We start from the raw sequence: 21,339 nt of genomic DNA, 5'->3' as shown, positions 1-21,339 counted from the left end.
AATCCTTAGTAGGTCACAAAAGACTTAAAAGACTTCAAAGCTGGATTAATGTGTGACTGGACATACCAATTCCACACTGGGTAACTTCTTACCAAGCATTAACACTGTATGTCAAACAAGAAGCTAATCGTGGGTTTAGTTAGAAAATATCCTTTGACCTTTTGTAGAGGTCTCAGAATTAATTTTATGCTCCACAGATATCTAATTTTATGCTTTTACGGACTTACACATTTGCAGAATAATGGAAATGTCCTGATATTTTTCTTCACTTAGGAAGCCACTGAGCCTGGTGTGCTGCAAAATGTTCTGTGTTAACTGCCTGCTTCTGTTTCATTTCATGACCAGTATATAGGATGCTTGTGTACATACGCTGATGGGCTTACAGTGAAATGCAATACAGAAGGAACACAATTTCTGGCTGATATGAGAAAAACTCTCATTCTCCTGTTTCAAGGACTCAGAGAGACTAATGAATTCACAGTTCTACCAATGTGCTGGGCTAGCAGGTTCTCCCCCCACTCGTCTCTACCTGCCTGAACTTTCAGAAATGAAATGTGAGAAATGGGCCAATTTACAGCTAAAGGCTGTTTCTTCCTATTAGACACCGACATAAAGATGGAGTACAGATGACATGCAGAGGTAGATGGGGAGAGATGAGGAGTTTGAATTTAGACAAAGAGAAAAAAGGAAGAAAAAGATGTGAGACAAGTAAGCAAGACGTTGGCACTAATATGAGTGTCATCTCTAAAGGTAGACAGAAGTGCTTGAATTGCATTTTTGGCCTTTAACTTCTTTTATACAAAGAGACTGGAGTTGAAGAGCGGGCTCTTGATCTTTCCAATCAGCTACCATGACAAGAGCTGCTCAGATATTCAACAAGCAGAAACAAAAGAGGATGTCAGCGTGAAGAAGTCTGCTACACTCAGAGAAGTTTGAAAGAAAGATATAAAGAAGTTGGAAGAAGCAGGCAGAACAAAGGCAGTGGAAGGAAGGACGACAGAAATGAATATGAGAGGTCCTCCGCCATCTGTTCATAATTATGTCTGGGGTCCATACTGCAGCTGAAGTACTCTATAGCCCACCATTTCCAAGGGGTAGTGCCATAGCTCTGTTACAACATATAATCACAATGCTTTCATTATTCTCCTCCTTTATAACAAAACCATAATGAATTTTATGTTCAACTAGTCACATTGTTTTCTGTAATACATAACTACATTTTTATTCTAAATTCATTAAATGGTGAGACACCTACAGCGTCTTTGACAGAAGTAGTGGCAGTTTCAGGTGGAATAAACGAAGCACTGCAGACTGACAGAGACAAAGCTTTCTGATTGCTCTGACATCAAATCTGTTAACTCCTTAGCACAGCTTTGAGAGGATGAGACCAGGAGGTGGAGGAGGAGGTGGATGGCCGCTGGGAGGGGTATCATTTCTGCCTTCCTCATGGGACCAGTAACATTTCATTTGATAGGAACTGGAAAACCACCATCTGTAATTAGATTACAAATAGATAGATGGAATAAGAAAAAAATTCTTAGTTAATTAACTCAATCCATATTCTAATCAGGTTTCATAACACCCCCTCCTCTCAACATCCTCCAATCTGAATCCTCTCACAAATCCCCCGGGACTCACCATCACACAAGCCAAGAAGAGACAGGCACTCAAACAAGATCATTTGACGCTAATTTCCCAAACAGGAAAGCACTTAAAGATGCGCTCTGATTGAGACAACTAAGCATGTGCATCAATAGCTGATGAGAAAAAGCAGAAGTAAGAGAACGCGTACTGGATCAAAGGTCTTTGTATTGTTTTGTGTACGTTTCCTGAGATGAGCAGTTCCTGTGCCAGGGCAACAGTTTCCGTCATTGCAGGAAACGAGGACAGGGAATTAAATGAGTCTCTCGTTATGGGAATAGGGACAAGTGGCTATGATAACAGTCAAAGAGGTGTCGCAGAAGGAGTGTCACCCGCCACTTTCGCATCTCCATTATCTGTCAACCTGCCAGTCCATCTGTCTGTTTGCCACACCGTGCTCAGAAGAGTGACAAACTCTGTTTACAAAGGAAACGCGTCACATATACTGTGCATTGAGGAAAAGCGGCAACCTAAATGTGGCACACTGATCAGCAATTCTCCTATTGTTTCCTATTGTAAATTTTTCATAAGTTTCGAATTATTACTCCTGTAGTAGAAATAAAGAATTCCAAAGTGTTTTATAAAAGCTGTCTCGCAGACAGTCGTCAGACTGACAGCTCAATCATGCAACCATTACATTTGTCTCTCACTTTAATTAGAAATCCATTTCAAATGTCAAGTCAATTTTTATTTTCCAGAACAAAGCACAGCATGAACAAGAAGAAGAGAGGAAAGACACCACTGAAACAACAAGAGCAAGCGATTACATGTCAAAATGTTTCTCTACACTGTTACTTCGACATTAAGATATCCAAAGTGCATTTATGTATAATAGGGCCTCTTTCATAAAGTTTTTGACAATATCCTTTCTTGGTATACAAAGTTACTGTATAACTTACCAAAAACATCTAAGCATCTAAGCTGAGAGATTTGGTCAATTTCTATTGATAAAGGCCTTGAACCATGTAATTTCATCTGCTGCAGAATCAGAGCAACAGAAACAAACCGACTTATTAAATTAGATTTTTAACACAGTGCCAAAAAGACACACTTTAAAGCACCAACTGGCAGAGAAACACCCAGCATTGTCAACAGATTTGCAGCGAACAGGATTTTACCAGATCAAAATTGTTCCTTTGGGACCAAGAGCACGTTGGCACATGGAGGACTGCTTTAATTTCTAAACACCTGCTCACTCTCTACTTAGACCAAAAAATACAACCAGCACACAGCTTTCACTCCTCTCCAACAAACAATCCTGGTCTGCCATTTCACTGAGAGTGGTACCGCAGCCAACCCGTCTCCCCTGAGTGTACCCATGCATGTGTGTGTGTGCGTCAGAAGAGCCACCATCACAGCAGCCTGCACCTGTTCTGCTTGAGGCCCTACTCTGTTAGCTAGGAGCAGCAGAGATGCAGAGATGGAGGAATGAGGGGATGGAGTGATAGAAAGCTGAGGGAAACATATGTTGGCGTAAATGTCAACAGCTTAGCTCAATCCAACTATAGTGATTTGACGACCGAATATGAATTTCTATGAGTTTCAAGCTGTTGAGCTTGTGTGCTCTGCAACTCTATAAATAATACAATGTCCCAGTTGTCTGGAAGAAAATAAAACCAAATGCTTCCAGGTAAGAAGTTTGTGTGCAAGTTCAATTGTGTAGCCTTACAGGGACCTGGGTAGGCTGCTTAGCCTGTTTGAGGGCTTCTGCTGCTGGTCAGAGCCCGATGGACACATGCAGTCATGTTCCCTGACAGACTCAGGCATGGATAATTTCACATGTCCAAATGCCATCCAGCATGGCTATGTTACAATAATGTCCCCAGGGCACTGTTGTAAAACTGTGCATTGCCCAGCAGCAACAAACGAGAAGCATTCAGTGTCTGTAAAGTATAATATATCCATTCATTATACCACAAGGCTCAGCAGTTTGAGTCAGCACCTCAGCACCTGAGCTGTACTTAGCTTCATCCAGACCTAATGGGGCAGGTGAACTACACTATTCTGTCAAAGATACTATTGCAGCATTATGCCTGGCAAATACTATTACAGCAGTTGCAGTTCTCTGCAACTGAAAAAGACAACATTGGGAAGAAGACAAAGAGGAGGGGGCTAACACATACTCTCAAATGTAAATTGGGAGGGTAATTTCACACCTGAAGCGTTACACCAACTGTTGTGTGCCAAGTTATGGTCTTTTGTTCCAATGAGTGATTATGTATCTTTTTTTACAGCCCTCACTGGAGCAGCTGGAATGAGTGCATATACCAGTTTTTATTTTACAGAGTAGCATTCATAGCACTAAACATGTTCTGTTTGGCATGATTTCATCATGCTGAACGCCCAGACAGGTGGCAAACACATTTTACATGTCTATAAAGGCAGGCATTACTTAAAATAATGTAACATCACACCATAGACATTGTGTAGTGTCTGGCCGACCCCTGTAGCAGTGTTCAGCCTTGTACATATATTTAAACAGCTAAAAAGCTGCTGATGCTTGAGATTTCACAGTGGTAACTGGAGCACACTCCAGACTGCTGAACAATACGTGCTCTAATGTGGCCTCTGACCCCCGTCACAGGAGTATAGATCAAGAGGACTGGAGGAGGGGAATAACAGGTTGGAAGATAGAAGGAGAAGGTACAGTATTTCAGTATCTCTGATGGATGATAATATTGTACAGTTTCCATAAATCATGTCCTACCTTGACACAAGGATATCGCTCACTTGTCAAGACAACCATTTTCCAAGAGACTTCAAGACGAACACAAAAAAGAGCATTTTAAAATGCACAAATACACACAGTGTGTGGGATAAACAAGTTGACACATATATTCATGGACACACAAACAGATCTTTCACATCTTTTTTGTACACAGCTCCTTTAAAGGAAGGTGGCGATGCAATTTACTGGAGCCGGGAGGGTGGGATATGCATTAAGGCTACAGAGAGTGGCAAACAAACAAAAAAATGACTTTCGGGTTTAAGAGGCAGACAACCACAAGAACATGCACAACAGGAGGTAACACTGTTGGGGTAAACACAGAAGGGGCAGAGAGGAGCCACAGTGGGGGGTGGGGCAAAGACAGCATTATACTTTAAGTAGCTATGGCTCTATTAGACTGCAACAGAACCCCTAGTTAAATATATATAATCTATGAGGCATGAGATCATTTGAGATAGGGAAGCATGGGGGGCGGACCACGGTGGTTTGTTCTGTAGTCCTCATTACTGAATCTATCTCAGCGTGCCTGTCAGTCACCACCTGTCTGTCTGCCTTGTTAAGGGTGCTGGAATCCCACGGAGTATATGGAAGCACTCCTGGCTCACATATCTTAGCAACTATAAACATATGCCTGACATAAGTATCCCAGTATAAGCCTCATATAAATAAATCCAAACTTACAAGAGGGAACAGCAGCTAAACCAAACCCTGAGAGACGGAGATGGAAAAGGCTCAGTGGGTCGTGCTCGGCACCATTTCTCCTTCCTTCCTGCAGGATTTTACAGCCAGCAGTAAAAACCTTTCTTAGCTACCCTCACCACATTCAGCATGGCAGGAAAAGTAAGGAGAGGCAGAGCCAGATAGGCCAGAGTGACGGTGAGGGGAACTAAAACAATCTGCTCTGGGCTTGGTTGTTTCTGTGACCCCTGGAGAAGCACTCTGCTGAGGCCGTTTGTGTGTATGTCTGCTACACTGTTTGACTGCAAAAACACTGCACAGCACCTACTCCTTTAAGACTGAAGGGGAGAGAGAGGTTCAGACTAATCTTGTTTAATTCTCTCTTGCACTATGTGCCATTTGTCCAAGTGGGCAGTGGTCATGAAGATTCAGGGATTAATTGCCTCAGTTTTTTTTCACGGTCAATAATCATCAATACTACTCAAGAACTAGATACTGACCACTCAGGTGCCAGACCAGACCGTCAATCCAAGGAATGGAATGGTCCTGGCTACATGAAGGGTGCAACTAAGCCATGAACACACTCCTGGAAAATTGAACCTTCAAAGAGGGGCTTATGAATCCCATCTCTGACAAAAGAAGAGATGGAATTAGTGGGATTTAGGGGCGTCAGCATGAGGCAGGGTGGTATTAGTGGTGCTCTTCACACGTCTCCAACCAGGCTGGATTGCAGGCCCTCTTTAGAACACATACATAGGAACACAGCGAATCTCTGTCACAACATATAGCACTGCGTTGGATGAAGACAGCTGCAGGGCCTGAAGACTGAGCTGATACTATGCCTGGCCCACTGGAACCAGTCCAGTGTGGAATTATAAAAGAATGTGGGAACTGCGGTTTTGGCAGCTGTCCTCTGATAAATGTTGTGAAACAGAGAAAAGTATGCATGTTTTTCAGGCCATATGCTGAAGGGATGTGTCTCTAGTGCCATTGACAGCCCTTATTCAAAACATGTTTTAGCCAGCTTAAGTCTGAAACACTGGTATATGCAAGACTGAGTACATAATACAGAAGCTTAACCAATGAAAAGAATAGAGCTTAAGTCCTGCAGATGACTGTTCCACCTCATAGAACAAGGAAATGTGTTGCTATTGATGTGGTCCATCAAGTCAGGTCCGCTTTATTCCCTGTAGAGGCACCCAGAGGCAGGCACCTCCTGAGCCCTGAGAGCAGCTGACCACACCCCTGGAACAATGACCTCAATAAACTCCAACATAGCTCCATTTGCTCTAACAGAAGCACTGGGGGGTAAAGGAAAGCTGCAGCAAATCAGAAATGAGTGCTCTGAGGCTTGGAGGAAAACATTACAAATGGACGATTCTACACATAAATCAATCTTTGCATTTACCACTTACTATCCAAAAATCCATCTCAATACTGGAATGTGCAGGTCCCAGGAATGAGGATTAATGAGAGCAGGATGGCCCAGTCACTATTGTCTCTATTGTTTCTCCTGTTGTATTTTGACAGTGGACTCCCAAGAGTGCCTTACTGGGCATATACCTGCAGCTTGTGCATACTGCAGACCACTGCGTCACAATGAGAGCAAGGGAAGCCTTGCATTCCTGGAAGCTCTTCTTTCTGTCCTCCATCTCTGTCCAACTCTCCCAATGGGAGGCGGTGGACTAGGATTAACAGAGCGAGTACAGCACATAAATTTCAGCTGTATTGCTGAGTCGCTGCCCCCCCCCACAGGATCCAATCCCCCGCCTGGCCACGCAGCCGCATCCCATTCCACTCAGCATGCTGGGCCGTAAATACTGCGCTGCATCAGGAACAGCAGGTGCTATCACTCCCTATCATTAATTATCTCTGCTGCATCACTCTAGGGCCTAACTCCTAACTAACTTCAAATCTCTATATCCTGCACCATCTTATTCTCTAGCCTCCAACCCTTTCCCATTTTCACTCACATTCTAAAATTCCAACCAAATTCTATCAATGTCTACAGCTCTACAGCAAACCCATTTCCTCTCCTCAATATCCACCCATCTATCTCCTTATTTACTACAATCCTACAATTTAGCCCATATTAATTTGTTCCCTGATGTATCTCAATCTTTGTCCAGCACTCTCATCTTCTCCAAAGTGATTTCTTCCCCCACTGACAGCCTCACCCGCTTTCGTCTCTCCTCAGATGTGTGTTTTCTAGCGCTTCTCTTCACATTCTGACGGGTTTTCCCCTGCTGTAAATGTATTCCAAAACTGCTGTGCTGCTGCCAGCCAGGAGACGTCACAGGGACTGATGGAGCGCTGGGGGGAGAGATAGCCCTTTCCCCCCTCATAAATAATACCGAATCAAAGAGGAAAAGCAGCATGAGAAACTCCCTGAGGTGAAAAGCCAATGAACATGGTCAGAGATGTAAGAGTATGCCTGCTGAGGGTAAAAGTCCGAGCTCCCAGTGAGCCTGGCCACAGAAACATGAGCAGGGCATATTGTCCCTCTCAGGTGAGAAGGCTTCATGTCAACTGTGTGGAACCCACAGAAACATCTGGCACAACCACAAAAACAAACAGTCGCTTCCTTCTGGCTTGGTCACACTGCCACAAGGCATATGTGAACTCTAAATGCAGAGCCTGGCTTCGTAATATGAGCCACCCAACTTATTAACAGGTTGTGAGCAATTCTACTCAAGATAACATGGGGTGATGACGACTTAAAAACACAGCAAAAAAAGAAGCATGGAATGTTTTTCAGCTGTTGAAAAAGAAATTCATGAACAAGGAAAAACCACAGTCAAACCCAGTGTCTGATACAGACAGGTATATGTCACAAAGAAACTTGCCAAGCCACTGGAATCCATAATTCATGTCCAAACCACTTTGGACTTGTGTGCACACACGTACAGACATACACAAACATCCGAAGACACAAAAAACAGCTCATCAAAAAAAGCTAGCCTATCTCTAAAGAAAACACTGATTATCACTTGGCAGACAGTCTTATCTAACCATCATAAGAAACCCATGTGTATGGCAGCCTTTAGTCATATGTCTCCCCTTCCATATTTTAACTTTGTGTAATAGACACTCTTTCTGAATCAGCACAGGTGGACAGAGCAACTCCACCAAAATAGCAGGAAAAGAAAGTTAATCACACAAATCCCCTGGGAAAAAGGATTTTACTCTCTCTTTCCAGAACAGATAAGCTATGTGCCAGCAACATTAAGGGAATTGCTCTCTCTTCTCTTCAACATCACAGGTTTGGAATTTTGACTCATTAGTGTAATCCATTATGAAGAGGTGGACAGGACACTCAGCCTGAATCAATCTGATTCTCCTACACTTTCTATTGATTCCCTTAAAACTACAAGTGGAGTAAAGAGACAGATTGAAAAGCTGATAAACGAGAAGCCGAAATGGAGAAATTCAAGGATCTTTTGTGACATTATAGTGTGTGCACTTTCTAAAGAGAGCATTGTATTCTCAACAAATCAATTTCTTCACAATGTGGAGCACAATAGCTGTGTTTATTCCAGTGTCCTACCTGCTATATTCAATATCTTTGTCAGAGGACATCATTGGCAATATACTAGAGTTCAGGGTGAAGGTGCAATGTCATACACATACACAAACACGTACACACACTATGTGGATGGCAAGTAATTCAAAATATTGTACACTGCTCTGTGTTTCCTGCATATACTTGTGTTCCTATGTATGCATCTAGCATAAACATCACTAACAGGTTAATTAATCAGCATTACACAAAACAGAGTAACTATTTTCCTCCTTGATGAGAGCCACCAAAATGAATGCTCTGGTGTGCTCACCTTAGTACAAATCTATGATGAAAAGAGAGTCTACACATGAAGGACAGTGTTACTTTTATGATTTTTTCAGGTTGAGCACATACGACTGCAGCGTGGCTGGGAATCAATTCCTGCAGTGAGGAAAGGCTTTTAGTCCTCAAATGGGGGTCTCATGGATGATTCTGGCAGATACACTGCACAGCTGTTGAAATCATTAGGGCATGCTCACAGCTTTTATTTTCTCTGTTGATAATTCAACATTAAGAAGCTTGGTTTTGATCATTCACTTTCATCTCATCTTTCAGGATGAGATTATCCACATTAATGACACTTGATGTGGAACAAATAACATACAGAAATTAATTCAGGCAAAGAGATGCCAAGTTACTAAGATCATACATACTCAAGTGGCTTTCCACTACTACCAGTGCCAGTAGTAGTGGTTACACTACTTCTGGTACTGGTAACTAGTGCTCTTTGTACTGGGTAGTTATAAAGACAGAACACCATCATCATAATGTTTCAGCTGAGAAGGCAGAAATATCTGGGACAGGAGAAAAAAAACCTGCAAATGTTTATGCTGGAGTTGAACAAAGTCTTTTGGGGAAAAGACTTTGTTCAACTGTTCAAAAAGTTTAGAATGATGCAAAACAGTTGACAGAGAAAAGAAAATAGTTGCTCATCCTTTCATTTTTCTGTCTTTGACTCTGGACCAGTGTAAAGCCCTTTTGCAAAGGAAGGCTGCTTCTTGTCAGACAAGTGCCCCCTGCTGGTAAAAATCCTAACCAAAGGCATTCTAGTGCTACCAATTTTTTATAGACCCCAGATGATTTTCAGATATTTTCCATGTTGTAATACTCCAAGGCTACGAAAATAGAGCAATAAGAGAATGAATGCAGAATACAAATGTGTCTAAGAAAACGTATGTCTAATCATGGAAACAAGAAACCAATACACATGTTTTAGTTCTCTTAATAAATCCTCTAAAATATGAATGTATTGAAGGAGGGGTGCCAGTTCATTCTTGAAACTTTTAGGTGCAATGAGGAGCAATGTTTCACTTTCTATATTTTTATTTGGACAGAGGTCACAGGATTCAACACTGTTATGCCCACAACTCCAGATATTCACTACAAGATACATTAATACATTAATGATGTCTTGATTAGTCCAGATAAAGAATGTAGGCCTGCCTGATGTTGTTACCAGTGCAGAACATACATAACATACAAAACACAAGCCAGAGAATAAAAGCTTAACATAGAAACATGTTTTATACACCTGGCTGTGCACTATTTATATATTTAGTATATTATATAGGTCATATACAGTGCAGTGCACAACAGCTGACTGTCTCTCATAATCATTTAGAGGGACTGGAAGAAAATATGTATAAATAGATAACTTATCGTTATAGACTCTTCTGTGGTTACAGTTCAGAAGAGTACAGTGCTGTTCTGGTTATTACTATCTATAGATTCTACCATTTGTAGTAAAGAGTAGTGAATAGAAAGAGCAGCAGTCTGTGACCGAGCCCCCTCTTTCCAACTTGTGATCTACCGGAGAAACGTTATTTATCGCCATAATTGGAAAAAATATATATATCATACAGACTCACCTTCTTCCGGGGCTGCCATTTCATCATATTTGTAAACCAAAATTGAACAGCATTAAGAAATTATATGAGAATGGAATGTAGATTCAAAGAAATCCAGAGCGCAAGTCATGCTGCCTCTCGACTTCCCTCAATTTTGCAGCAGATTTTCTCCAAGAAGCGATACATGGTGATGTGCGAGTCTCAGCTTTGCGGCAGTTTTGGTGGAGACAACAGTCAACCCAAATCATACACCGGTTAAATCCACAGTTGAGCTCGGAGAATAAATCAGAGACACATGATGTCGACTGACAATGTTTGGGGGAAAGGTTCCTGTGCGTAAATCCAAAGTATGAATCCGTTATGAACCCACTCCCTCCTCACTCAGCACGCAGGATCGGCGCCTCCAGGACCAATCCGGACTGTGTATAAGGAAAAATTAATTCGTAAAACTTTTTCGAAACGAAGTCGTCCCTGTAAGTAGGCTACACCATAGGTCCAGTACTCTTCGATCCAGAGGAAACGATAAGAAGAACAAATGTGTGCCAAAATGCAGAAATATTCATCACAGTGGTCAAATCCCGTTTTCCAGCGGCCGAAACACACTTTTGAAAGAATTCGTGAAGAAACAGTCAAACTGATCCCGGCGGAGGCAGCGAGACAAGCAGAGAGATTACTTTCAGGGGGAGGAGGAGGTACAACCTCCCAAAAAAATCCCTGGAATTTATGTGAGGAGCTGGAAGGATATCCTGATTCCTGCAACAGCAACAAACTGGACTACAGCGCTTAGATGACTTCCTTCCCTGCGCTCCTTCAGCCTTGCAGATAGCAGACTTGGAGCAGTGGAGCTGAGGAGGCAGGCGGTAGCAGGGTCATAGCGCCGCCGGGTACGGATTTGCCAAAAAAGTGCGCTTTTACAATTACGCACTAATCTGACGCTGCCGTCCGGACAGAGAGCAGGCTGTGGTTTGGTGTGTTGCTCAAGGACACTTTTCCTGGTACTATACCTCTGATCAGTCTCTCTAGCCACGTGCCACCCAGCTGTGCCAGTCCAACGTGCTGTATATACAGTACAGGATACTGACCTATGGTTTGGTAATTTGCGGGAGGAACGTCCTCGAGTCTAGGTCAAAACTACATTTAGTTACAAAGTGGAAGACAGTTGTCTATATACTTTACACATAACTGTATTCAAAGGAATTTCGATTACCATAATGCAACGTGTGACACCACCTGTAATAAACGAGCTATAGTTCAAATAGCACCAAACGGCTGAAACATCAGTTATGAAAACTTCATTAAACGCCCATATTTGCTTTAAGTAATCTCCAGTCACATCATAACATTTTTCCTATGACATCCCTGCAACGATTTAATGTTTTGCTAAAATTGTTGTAGACTTTCCTCCTAAAATCTCTTATAGGATCAATATCTTTACTACAATCCATTACATTGCAAACTTGTCTGACACAGGGTGTATCTGTCTATGTAAACCCTGCAATGCTACACAAGCTCATCACAGTTTATACTGGTGTTAATGAGCTAAGGAGATTCAAATAACATCACACTCCACTGCTGCAGTGACTTGCTCTCTATCAGTAGAGGCTACTGTCCTTGATTATTTTTGTGGGAATAGTAGATTGAATTCTTGCATAAAAGACACGATTCACAAAGGACCGAGAGCCTTGGACGCTGGAGACAACTAAAGCCCTGTTTATGTACACTTTCCCTGTTTCCTCCTTCTGAGAGCAGCTGTCACATACAGTATACTGTGCAATATTTTACTGCTCACAGCCATCAGATGCATAACATTGCCAAATATTTTTGTTTGCCATTATCTGGCTGGAGTGAGAAAATATCTGTGGCTTTCCCATGCTTAAAAACTGACTTTTTATCATTAATTGTGGAAGCAGGCTGAATAAAATTCAAAACAGAGGACATGGTTATTCTGGTAAGAAACCTCTCACCACAATCACTGCCACAGTCACAGAATGAAAACAATTTTAAAGCAGAACAGCTATCAACGGTTCTACTGGTGCTGAACCCAGTTGCTGCAGCACAAAACCAGAATATCCATCACTGGATATGTGACAGCATTAATACAGTAACTACATTATTGTTCATTCATGAGGAATTATCTCAAAGTTAAAGAAAGGGGAATTAAAGAAATGGTCAATACTGAAGTGATGTGAAATCAGTTTAAACAACAAGCTCGTGATTTAAATTTGTTTAGGTAATGGACTCTATGGAGCTGTGAGTTGGTCAATAAGCTGGTGTCTCTTCAGGGTCAGTGGGGTCCGCAGTGCACCTAAGGGTCACTCAGATAACAAAAGACAAGTAGGAGGAGGGGGACAAGCTGACATATGGCCTTATGGACAAACTCCTGCTGTGCATGGGGAATCCATGAGACACTTGGGTAATCCACATGGATGAACATGAACAAAATGCTTGACACTACCTCTGCAGCCACAGCTGGCACCCAAACAGACTAACACTCTGTGGTCAAGCACAGTGATCAAAGCACACATTTGTAGTCAAAGAGATGGGGGGGGGGGTGCTTACGTGTTACAGTATCTATATTTTGATAATAGATTACATCACATCACTTTTATTCCTATGGCCAGCTAGCGGCTGACTCCTGATGGCTCAGTGCTACATCCAGTACAGAAACACAACACTATGATACTATTTACATTAATGTTCTCTTTCAACCACACACTCACACTCAGAGATTGAAGTCCCACCATCTGAGACAGGTTTACACAAGAGATTGTTTCATAAAAGGCATGTTTGATGATCAGTCAAAGGCCACTTCAGTGTGCTGTTCAGCAACAGTCTGTTCGTAGTGAAGCCTGTCATCTGGCATCTCCATACAGAAGCAGGCTCCCTGTGCGTGCCTCTGCTTTCCTAATCAGAGCCGCACAGGAAATCAGACTCCAGCCTTCAGAGGGAAACAAAAACCCCCTCTTTTATTTTCCACAACTTGGAGCTGTTTAAAAGTTTGTGCTTCCTTTTCTTGTTCTTGCCAATCATGCCCTCAAAAATGTCTCCTCTGTATGTTCTGATAGGGGGCTGGTTTTATGAAGATGAGTTAGACTGGTCTATAGATGTAAGTTTTGCTCTTAAACAAATGTGAGTTAGACAGCTGCACAAAAATAAAGACTGACTCATGTTAAATATAAAAAGTTCATCACCCTAACACAGGCTATCTCAGAACTGAGAGCTGTGTTTCCAATGTCAGTCACAGACTGTTACTTACAACTGACAAAAAGAGGAAAACGTGACTTATTATGACTGAGCAATGTGAAGAGTAATAGTTTTTAGAGGTACCAATTACCCTTTAGGAATGCTACTGCCATTGCTTTACTTAATCACAAAATGTTTCTAGTAAAATATCCTTGTAACTGTTAAATTTTTCCACAAGGCACACATTTTCTGCTGGAATGAACAGAGGTTAGTAGCTCAGGTTGCAGCTCAGTCAGCCACATTTTCATTTTAAAGAGTCTTCATTTGCCTACACACAGCAAATCAGTTCCACTTAAGATAGTCAAAAATTAGAGAGCATTGTGGAACCAGTTAAGTTTAATGTCTAACTGAAATCTATCTTAAGAAACCACCCTATCTGATGTGGGCTAATACAGTTTTGTACACAGCTGAACATGTGCCTGCATGTATCTGTCTGCTTGCCTGTTTATTAGTCCACGATATAAAAAGTGCATCACCCATGTGATAAAGAGACTGTTTGAAAAAAACAATGATAACTGTCAGAAAGGTTTTTAAAAACTCCACAGAGGAGCAACACTCCAAACGCTCTTCTGAATGTCTGAGGGTAATTTATTTTCACACACGCTCTTAAGTCACAACACTGTAGTGTCACTGTGCGCTATCTGTCCCCCGTTTGAATAAACGGGGCCTTTTAATTTCAACGGCTGGAGTTTCAAGGCCATAAATTCAACAGCAAGAGCACAGCGGTTTGTACCCTAATAATGTCACATGCACAGACATGTACATAGCAATATGCAAGCACCTGTGACAATATGCACACATACAATACTGAAGAATAGATATTACAAAAAATATCATCCAAATGCAAGATTCATAAAGGCAAGGGCCCTGAAAAGTCATTTATTATATTTCCAGCATGGAACTTTATAACATAAGAGTATAATTTACAGTGTTTGACAGATTGCTTCTACAGAGAGACATGGCAGATGGATGAATCTGTTTTGAAATGCTTAACAACATTATAATAATAAAAGTGTTAAATAGCAATGACACCCACCCACTCTGTTGTGCCGTACATCACTGAAAACAAATAACCCTCATCAGCATTCATTCATTCACCTCTTTTACAGTGCTCTATTCTTGGATGATGTTGTGTCAGAATTTAGCCTGCTGTGGATGTGAGATGGGTGTGCACGAGGGTGTGTGTGTGTGTGTGTGTGTGTGTGTAAGTACATGCATGCGTGTGTCTTACTTGGCGCTTGGTGTTGATTAAGTGTCTGGAGCCTGAGGGGGGATAATGAGAGCCTCTAATTAATGAGCCTGTGCATATCTCAGAGTCACAGGGTCCTATCTGCAGAGAACAACTCCACACACACACCCATAACACATGCACACACAGACACACACACTTCAGTGCACCGTGGGGATCTTTTCCCGCACTGCACAGCATTTTCTCCAGGGAAGCCCAGCTGGGAGTGTGTCACTCTGGCTGCTGTCCCTGATAAGTGTCCTCTAATAGGGATGGATGGGGGTTAGGGAGCCCCGCTACGAGAAGGTCACACGCATTGACCACCTAACGTGCCCCGAGCAAAGGCTGATGTTACGGGCCCTGAAAACCATTTCAAATCTTATTTGTTTGCTGGGTCCTATCCACAGGGAACAGAATGGTTCATCTCGAGAGTAGACTCATGGCAGAACCGAGTGAAGGCAAACCACTCACTCACTCACACCAGGATGAACCAGTCGAGTCAATGTTCAGCTAGAGGCATCACTACTCACTATGCAGTTTAATAAACAGTTCAAAGAGTGTCATGATTTGGTCTTGAATGACAAAAGCTGTTTTCTGGAGTGTAAAGAACACATATTTATTTCAAATTTCTTTCTTCAAAGCCCTCAATTCAGGCTGCAGTGGGGGGCACAGGCGGAACAGGGGCAAAACATTTGCTCACCAATGTGGAGAGCTGGGTTCAATTCTGGTAGCGGCTAGCAAATAGAATTGGCAGTTTTTTTGTTAGTGGGTTAGTTGCTGCACAATTTCTACTAGTTGAAACAGGAGTTGTCCTAGGATATGCCCATTAGTATAAGTCTGAATGTGTATCAAGGAGGCAGATGGCTGTCTACACCCTCCCCAAGTCAAACAACGAGGTAGCAGTGACAAGGACAGCAGTACAGGAGAATTGGCCATATAAAATTGGCAAGAAAAAAGGGGAAGAAGACCATGTTTAAAAAAAATGTAAACACCAGAACATGGAAGTAAACAAATAATTGCACCAGCATACAGTGTTCAATGCTAAGGTCAGATATCTACATGCCCGAAGTAAATTTTTATTTGCCCCTATACAAATTGTTTTATTTATTAGAGGTTATCAAATAACAACAAAAACTAAAGTTAATTGTCATGCTTAATCTTTATAAATAAAGTAAAAGAATCAGAACACGGACACAGTGTGTCATAGATGCAAAGCAACATTCTTGCATATTGAAAATGGTCTGACAATCCCCCCTCCTTTTCCCCAGAGATGGACTCCTTAACTGTGAGCATAGCTGTTGTCAAGTAGAGTAATGTCCACCGCGGCCTGTCTGATCTGATGACCGCTGCACTCCATTTCTGGGTGTGTGTATGGAAGAGCTCAGGCCAATACAGACAGCCCGATCGGGCAAGCGAGTTGCTAGATTTACTTGCCCAACGTGGCATTTCACTTGCCCCAGGCAATTGGGTAATCCTTATTGTTGAGCCCTGGCACAGTTGTATAACTTTTTAACAGATTTTAGTAACATTTGGTGGAAAGCCAAGGAAATACTGAATATCCACCATTTTGCCATTTGTAAAGTGAGTTAAATTTTCATTCACGTCCTGGACTGACAAAAATATTATTTCGTGGAATCCTTGGATCCAACACACTCGCTAGCATTTAGAATTTCTTGCAAACCAGTTTTTTTTACCATGCCTACAAATGTCATTCAGGTTATAACAGATTTGCTGTAACATATTTGAATGAGCCTGGCAATGAGTAAGAAGTTAAAACAAGTATAAATGGTACACAATAAAGTGATGGTATAATAACTGTATTAAAAAAACTGAAAGAGAAATCAGGCTCGTACAACCCTAAATGAGTGCTAATCACAAGACAAAACTGCCAGGTCTCATGTGTGAATTAGAGTTAATTTGTGATATGTGGGCTGAAGGTATAAACATTGCTTACATCTACATAAAAGAAAATCCATGCATACACCCAAAAGTTCACAAGCATTTTTACTGAGGCCCCTGGAGTGTAAATGTTTTCATTGTGTCCTGATACACCCAAAAGCTCATCTCTAGTCCCACAGAGAAAACATAAACACCCTTATCTGTATTCTGTAAAGTGAGTGATAATGAAAATCTATTGAAAGCTCTTTCTTTGAGACATTATAGTGTTTAATCAATGATTCTTCACACAGCGTGATAAAGACATATGATTATGATCTTTTCATTCTCTTTAAGTCCCATCCCCTAATTTTCTATTCTTTCTTTTTCTTCTCCTACTTACACTAATGAAGAAGGGCTTGTTTATCCCCTGGAGTCGCTCTACAGTAGATTTGTGTGAAGACATTATGCAAAGAGAGGGACCTTCGCTTTAGAGATGTGTTTAATAATTCAGTGGTCTTGGACATGGATGAAACAAGCCCCAGCATATTGTTTAAATCAGGCCAGCAATTAAATAGGCGCTGGGGTTTGACGTCTGTGGCAGGATCAATAATAACTGCGTTGCCACATACTCCAACGCATGAGACAGAGATCCTGTGTGGTCCTCCTCAGTCTATATACTAAACATAGAGATGGAGCAGAACAATGAAATCAAATGTGTTTGTGTCTATCTGCTTCCATGAATACAAATACACACGCATACACACACACACACACACACACACACACAAACACAAAACCATGCTGTGGTCAGACCCACCCATCTCTAGTCCCTCATTTAGAAAACCCCAAAACCAAACTCATGCCTCTCTTTTTCAATTACCTTTCTTCCCACCATCGTCACCACACCAAATCTATCTAAATTCTCCCACAGTGTCTTTTTTTTGCTTTCTCTCTCATATCAAATGTATCCATGTGTTACCATCACAAACACACACATGCACACTTGGTCACACACACCACAATCTGGTAATCATAATAAGCACATTAAAGCATTAAAGCCACAATTTATGACTGATGATCTCTTGAACAGACTACAATTAATTGCAAATAACTGCGCAAATATTTACTACTTCTAAGATCCTGTGTAAGATCTCGTTTGGTTACTGTGGTTGTTAAAATGCAGATTTATAAAAGCTAAGTATGACTGAGCCAAAGCCAGACCAGATACTGTGGCTTTTTCTTCAAGAATTTTTTTTTTTCTTCAATGATCAGGCTATAATACCTTAATACTTAAGGCTTATTATGCCAATGACAGCTCTTCCTGCCCTTACTAATCTAACCCTGTGAGAGCACATCAAATGTGAATTAACCCTTCTGAAGTGGAGAGGGCGGAGTGATGCACAAAAGGATTCAGTAATGACTCCATCCCTTTGCAGAGTAAGAAAGGAAATGTAAATGAACACGAAGTTGTGGTATTGAGTACAGTAAAATACTGCAGCATTTGAGCCAGCTGCCCCATTGGGTACCTGTAGTTACTGGTCAGTGTTGTGAAGGGATTAGGCCAGTCCACTCCTTAAATCACTCTGACTTCAGATCAAAGGGGTTAAAGCAGGATTAGGATTAATCTGCCTTGGTAGAACAGGTGTTAATCCCTTAAATTAGCCATGTAGCACAGATAGGCCTGTCTTTCATCTCATCACCTGATTTATGGGTTGGAATACAGAGAGCTCAGTTACAGGAAGGTAGCGCTGTTGTTACCCCACCAGAATTAGTTGTCCTCCCTCAACCTGCCCACTCTGATAACAGGCCCTGCTCTAATGCATCAGCAAGATGACATCATTTGCATGCAGCCGGTGTTTTGAAAGTGGCTGAGTCAAACAGCTGTGCTCTCTGCTTCCTTTGAAACAAGGGTTACGTAAAGCACATTTATGATTTGCGATATTAACAGTGTGGCTTACAGGATATCCTCGGGCAAGGTGCAATGAATACTTCACCAGAAATCAAACAAGCCATTGCTATTGATACACATCATACAGAGGCTCAGGAGCTGATGTAGCAGAAGAAGGAAGTTGTAGGGGGTTGACTCCATTCCAAGGACAGGAACACTCCAGTCCTTTCCTATCAAGCTCTTCAACACATGCTGCCTCTCACCCCCACCAGCTTCCTCCCCTGCTGTCAAACCTCCTTGTCATCGGTTTGACTTTTCTACTCCAATCATCTTCATCCCACTCTAGCTCAGCCTCCTGTCAGCTAAGAGTCCACAATGAAACTGTGTAAGAGCGCTGGGACAAAATCTACACCTGTGACTAACAGCTATATCACAAATCCAGGACAGCCAGTTCACCTGTCTGAACACTAAAGATAGCTAATTAGCATTTTCAACCATGGGGGCAGATACGGTGGTGGTGAAGCCGCTTCCCACAGCACTCCTGTCTGCTGCCACAGTCACCAGTTTGGCCAGTGGGTTTCCCCCAGTCCGAGTCTCCAGTCCCGGGCTAGACCCTGCCATCTGGTTGGCCTGGTAACAGCCGGCTACTCTCCCCTGCCGCCCTGCGGAAGACAGGAAGACAACCCAAGGAAGGTCAGGCCACACTAGGATGGCCAGGAGGATAGAGAGAGAGAGAGAGAGAGAGAGAGAGAGAGAGCGCAGTGGATATAATACTGAGGACGGAAAAAGAGTGACAGATAAACTAATGGATGAGAGAGAAAGTAAGAGAAGGACTTTAAGAGACATAAAGGACAATGCTTCCTTAAAGCTGGCACCCTCAGCGTGAGTCAATGACTGATAAATCCTTCTGTCTTTGCCGCCACAGTGTGTGTGTGTGTGTGTGTGTGTGTGTGTGTGTGTAAGTGAGAGTGTACTGTATGTGAGCATGTGTGCACGCATGAATACAATCCCGCTTTTCTCAAACACATCATGACAGCTCACAGCCGGAACGAAAGCTTCATTTACCCACAATTCAGCAGTAATTCGCAGATCCACAGCAGGACTTCCAGTATAGATGGCCATTTGGAAGGTCATTAAAAATGCAGTTTAAAAAGCACACACACGAGAGGTTTCTTTTCCAGGCTACAATGTGAACAGTGGAGTCATTACATTTACATTACTATGACACTGTAAAGAATATGGATGTGCTTAATCTTGGATCATCCTTGAAAAAAAAAATTGTGAATCAAACCACAGGCTGAGTTTGTTCCATCCCAGCACGATATAATTCTCTTCATCTTGAATCCCAGTTATTTTGTTCATTCGTGCAACGTTGGAGAGCATGAAGCATGCAGAAATTGATTAATTTGGTGCTGGTTGATAATTTAAGACATGGTTTCTTAATGTGTTAAGAAACCATGTACTGTACTTTCTGACTTTTTAAATTGCATTACATAGCTTTAATATACTGTATTTCGTCAGGCATTTCTGTGCTCTACAAATAAAAGACCTCATAATAAATGATAACTCATTCTTCTATATTAATGCACAAAATGTTTAAGTGTTACATTTTGATCAGGGCTAAAACGCCTTATAGTCACACAAACGCTTAGCAGAGGTCTCTGAGGTGGAAAATCTGCATCTTAAGTCACATAAGGTCCTATAGACATAAATATAAAATAAAAAACAGCATCACATAACAACCATACACTGCAAATACACACATACAGACAGTTCGCTCACCCTGTCCCACCCACACCCCCAGCCTTCAACAAAAATATTTTAAAAAATTCTGTGGTCAGATTGATTGATTTTTTGTGGTAGTCTCAGGCTCTGGGATTTACATTATTAGAAAAATAAATAGAAACTTCCTTCTAAATCTTGAGGGAATGTGTTCAGTGTCAAAAAAATAAATATTGAAGGTGTTTACCCTTCCAGTGTCTTCTTCATCGACAAGTTGACCTTCACAGGTCTGACAGCTGAGGAAGAATTCTTACCTGATACACTTACCTGATATTGTCTGAGTAAATGCAAATTTAAGCGTGAAGCCACATTGCAGCTCAGAGGAGCAAACATCAGCAATTTTCAGAGTAGGTTAGTCTCTCTCTGACCCTCATTCTTTTTCCACTCTCAGTCTCTCCATCTCTGTCTCACAGTCTCCTTCCCCCTCACTGGGCCAGCCAGGACTTCTCTGTCCTTCATCCTCATTCTATTTCATGCCTCGTCCTTCTCTTACTCGGTCCTCATCCATCACCACCCGCAACCTTCACTACAGCCCCCCCCAGTATACAGCTTGGCCAGATACAGATACACTCTTCACTGGGCCTCAGTGGTGACACTCCTCTGTGACTCATCACTTCATCGTTTCATTTGGCATTAATCACATCACAACATCTCTATCACCATCCGACTGAAACACATCAGAAAAACAGTGACTCCAATCAACCATATTATATTTCATAATTATGTCATGCCACTTTGTCAGAGCACTTAATAAAAATTTGTGGCAAGTCATAACTAAAGGCTACGCGATATTAAGATGCATGCAGTGGTGCTTAATGTGACAATGGCTTGCTGAATTTATTATTAGCTGAACTGAATCACTTC

At 41.9% G+C, this 21,339-nt stretch overlaps 1 protein-coding gene across 3 annotated transcripts in view; it reads right to left on the bottom strand.

Moving 5' to 3' along the window:
• LOC122876658 (tetratricopeptide repeat protein 28-like) overlaps positions 1 to 21,339 on the bottom strand; it is a 166,036-nt gene that overhangs the window by 104,321 nt on the left and 40,376 nt on the right. The window contains exon 1 of one of the 3 annotated variants that reach the window (XM_044197254.1): positions 10,478 to 11,337. The exons of the other annotated variants lie outside the window; for them this stretch is intronic. Coding sequence (XP_044053189.1) covers positions 10,478 to 10,504 — 27 coding nt within the window. The 5' untranslated portion in view covers positions 10,505 to 11,337. Of the gene's footprint in view, positions 1 to 10,477; positions 11,338 to 21,339 lie in introns of those variants that run through there. 3 annotated transcript variants of the gene reach the window in all.

This window comes from Siniperca chuatsi, linkage group LG5 (genome assembly GCF_020085105.1).
Source record: "Siniperca chuatsi isolate FFG_IHB_CAS linkage group LG5, ASM2008510v1, whole genome shotgun sequence".
In the NCBI taxonomy this organism is placed as follows: Eukaryota; Metazoa; Chordata; class Actinopteri; order Centrarchiformes; family Sinipercidae; genus Siniperca; species Siniperca chuatsi.
This window is presented reverse-complemented; position numbering and strand designations above follow the sequence as displayed.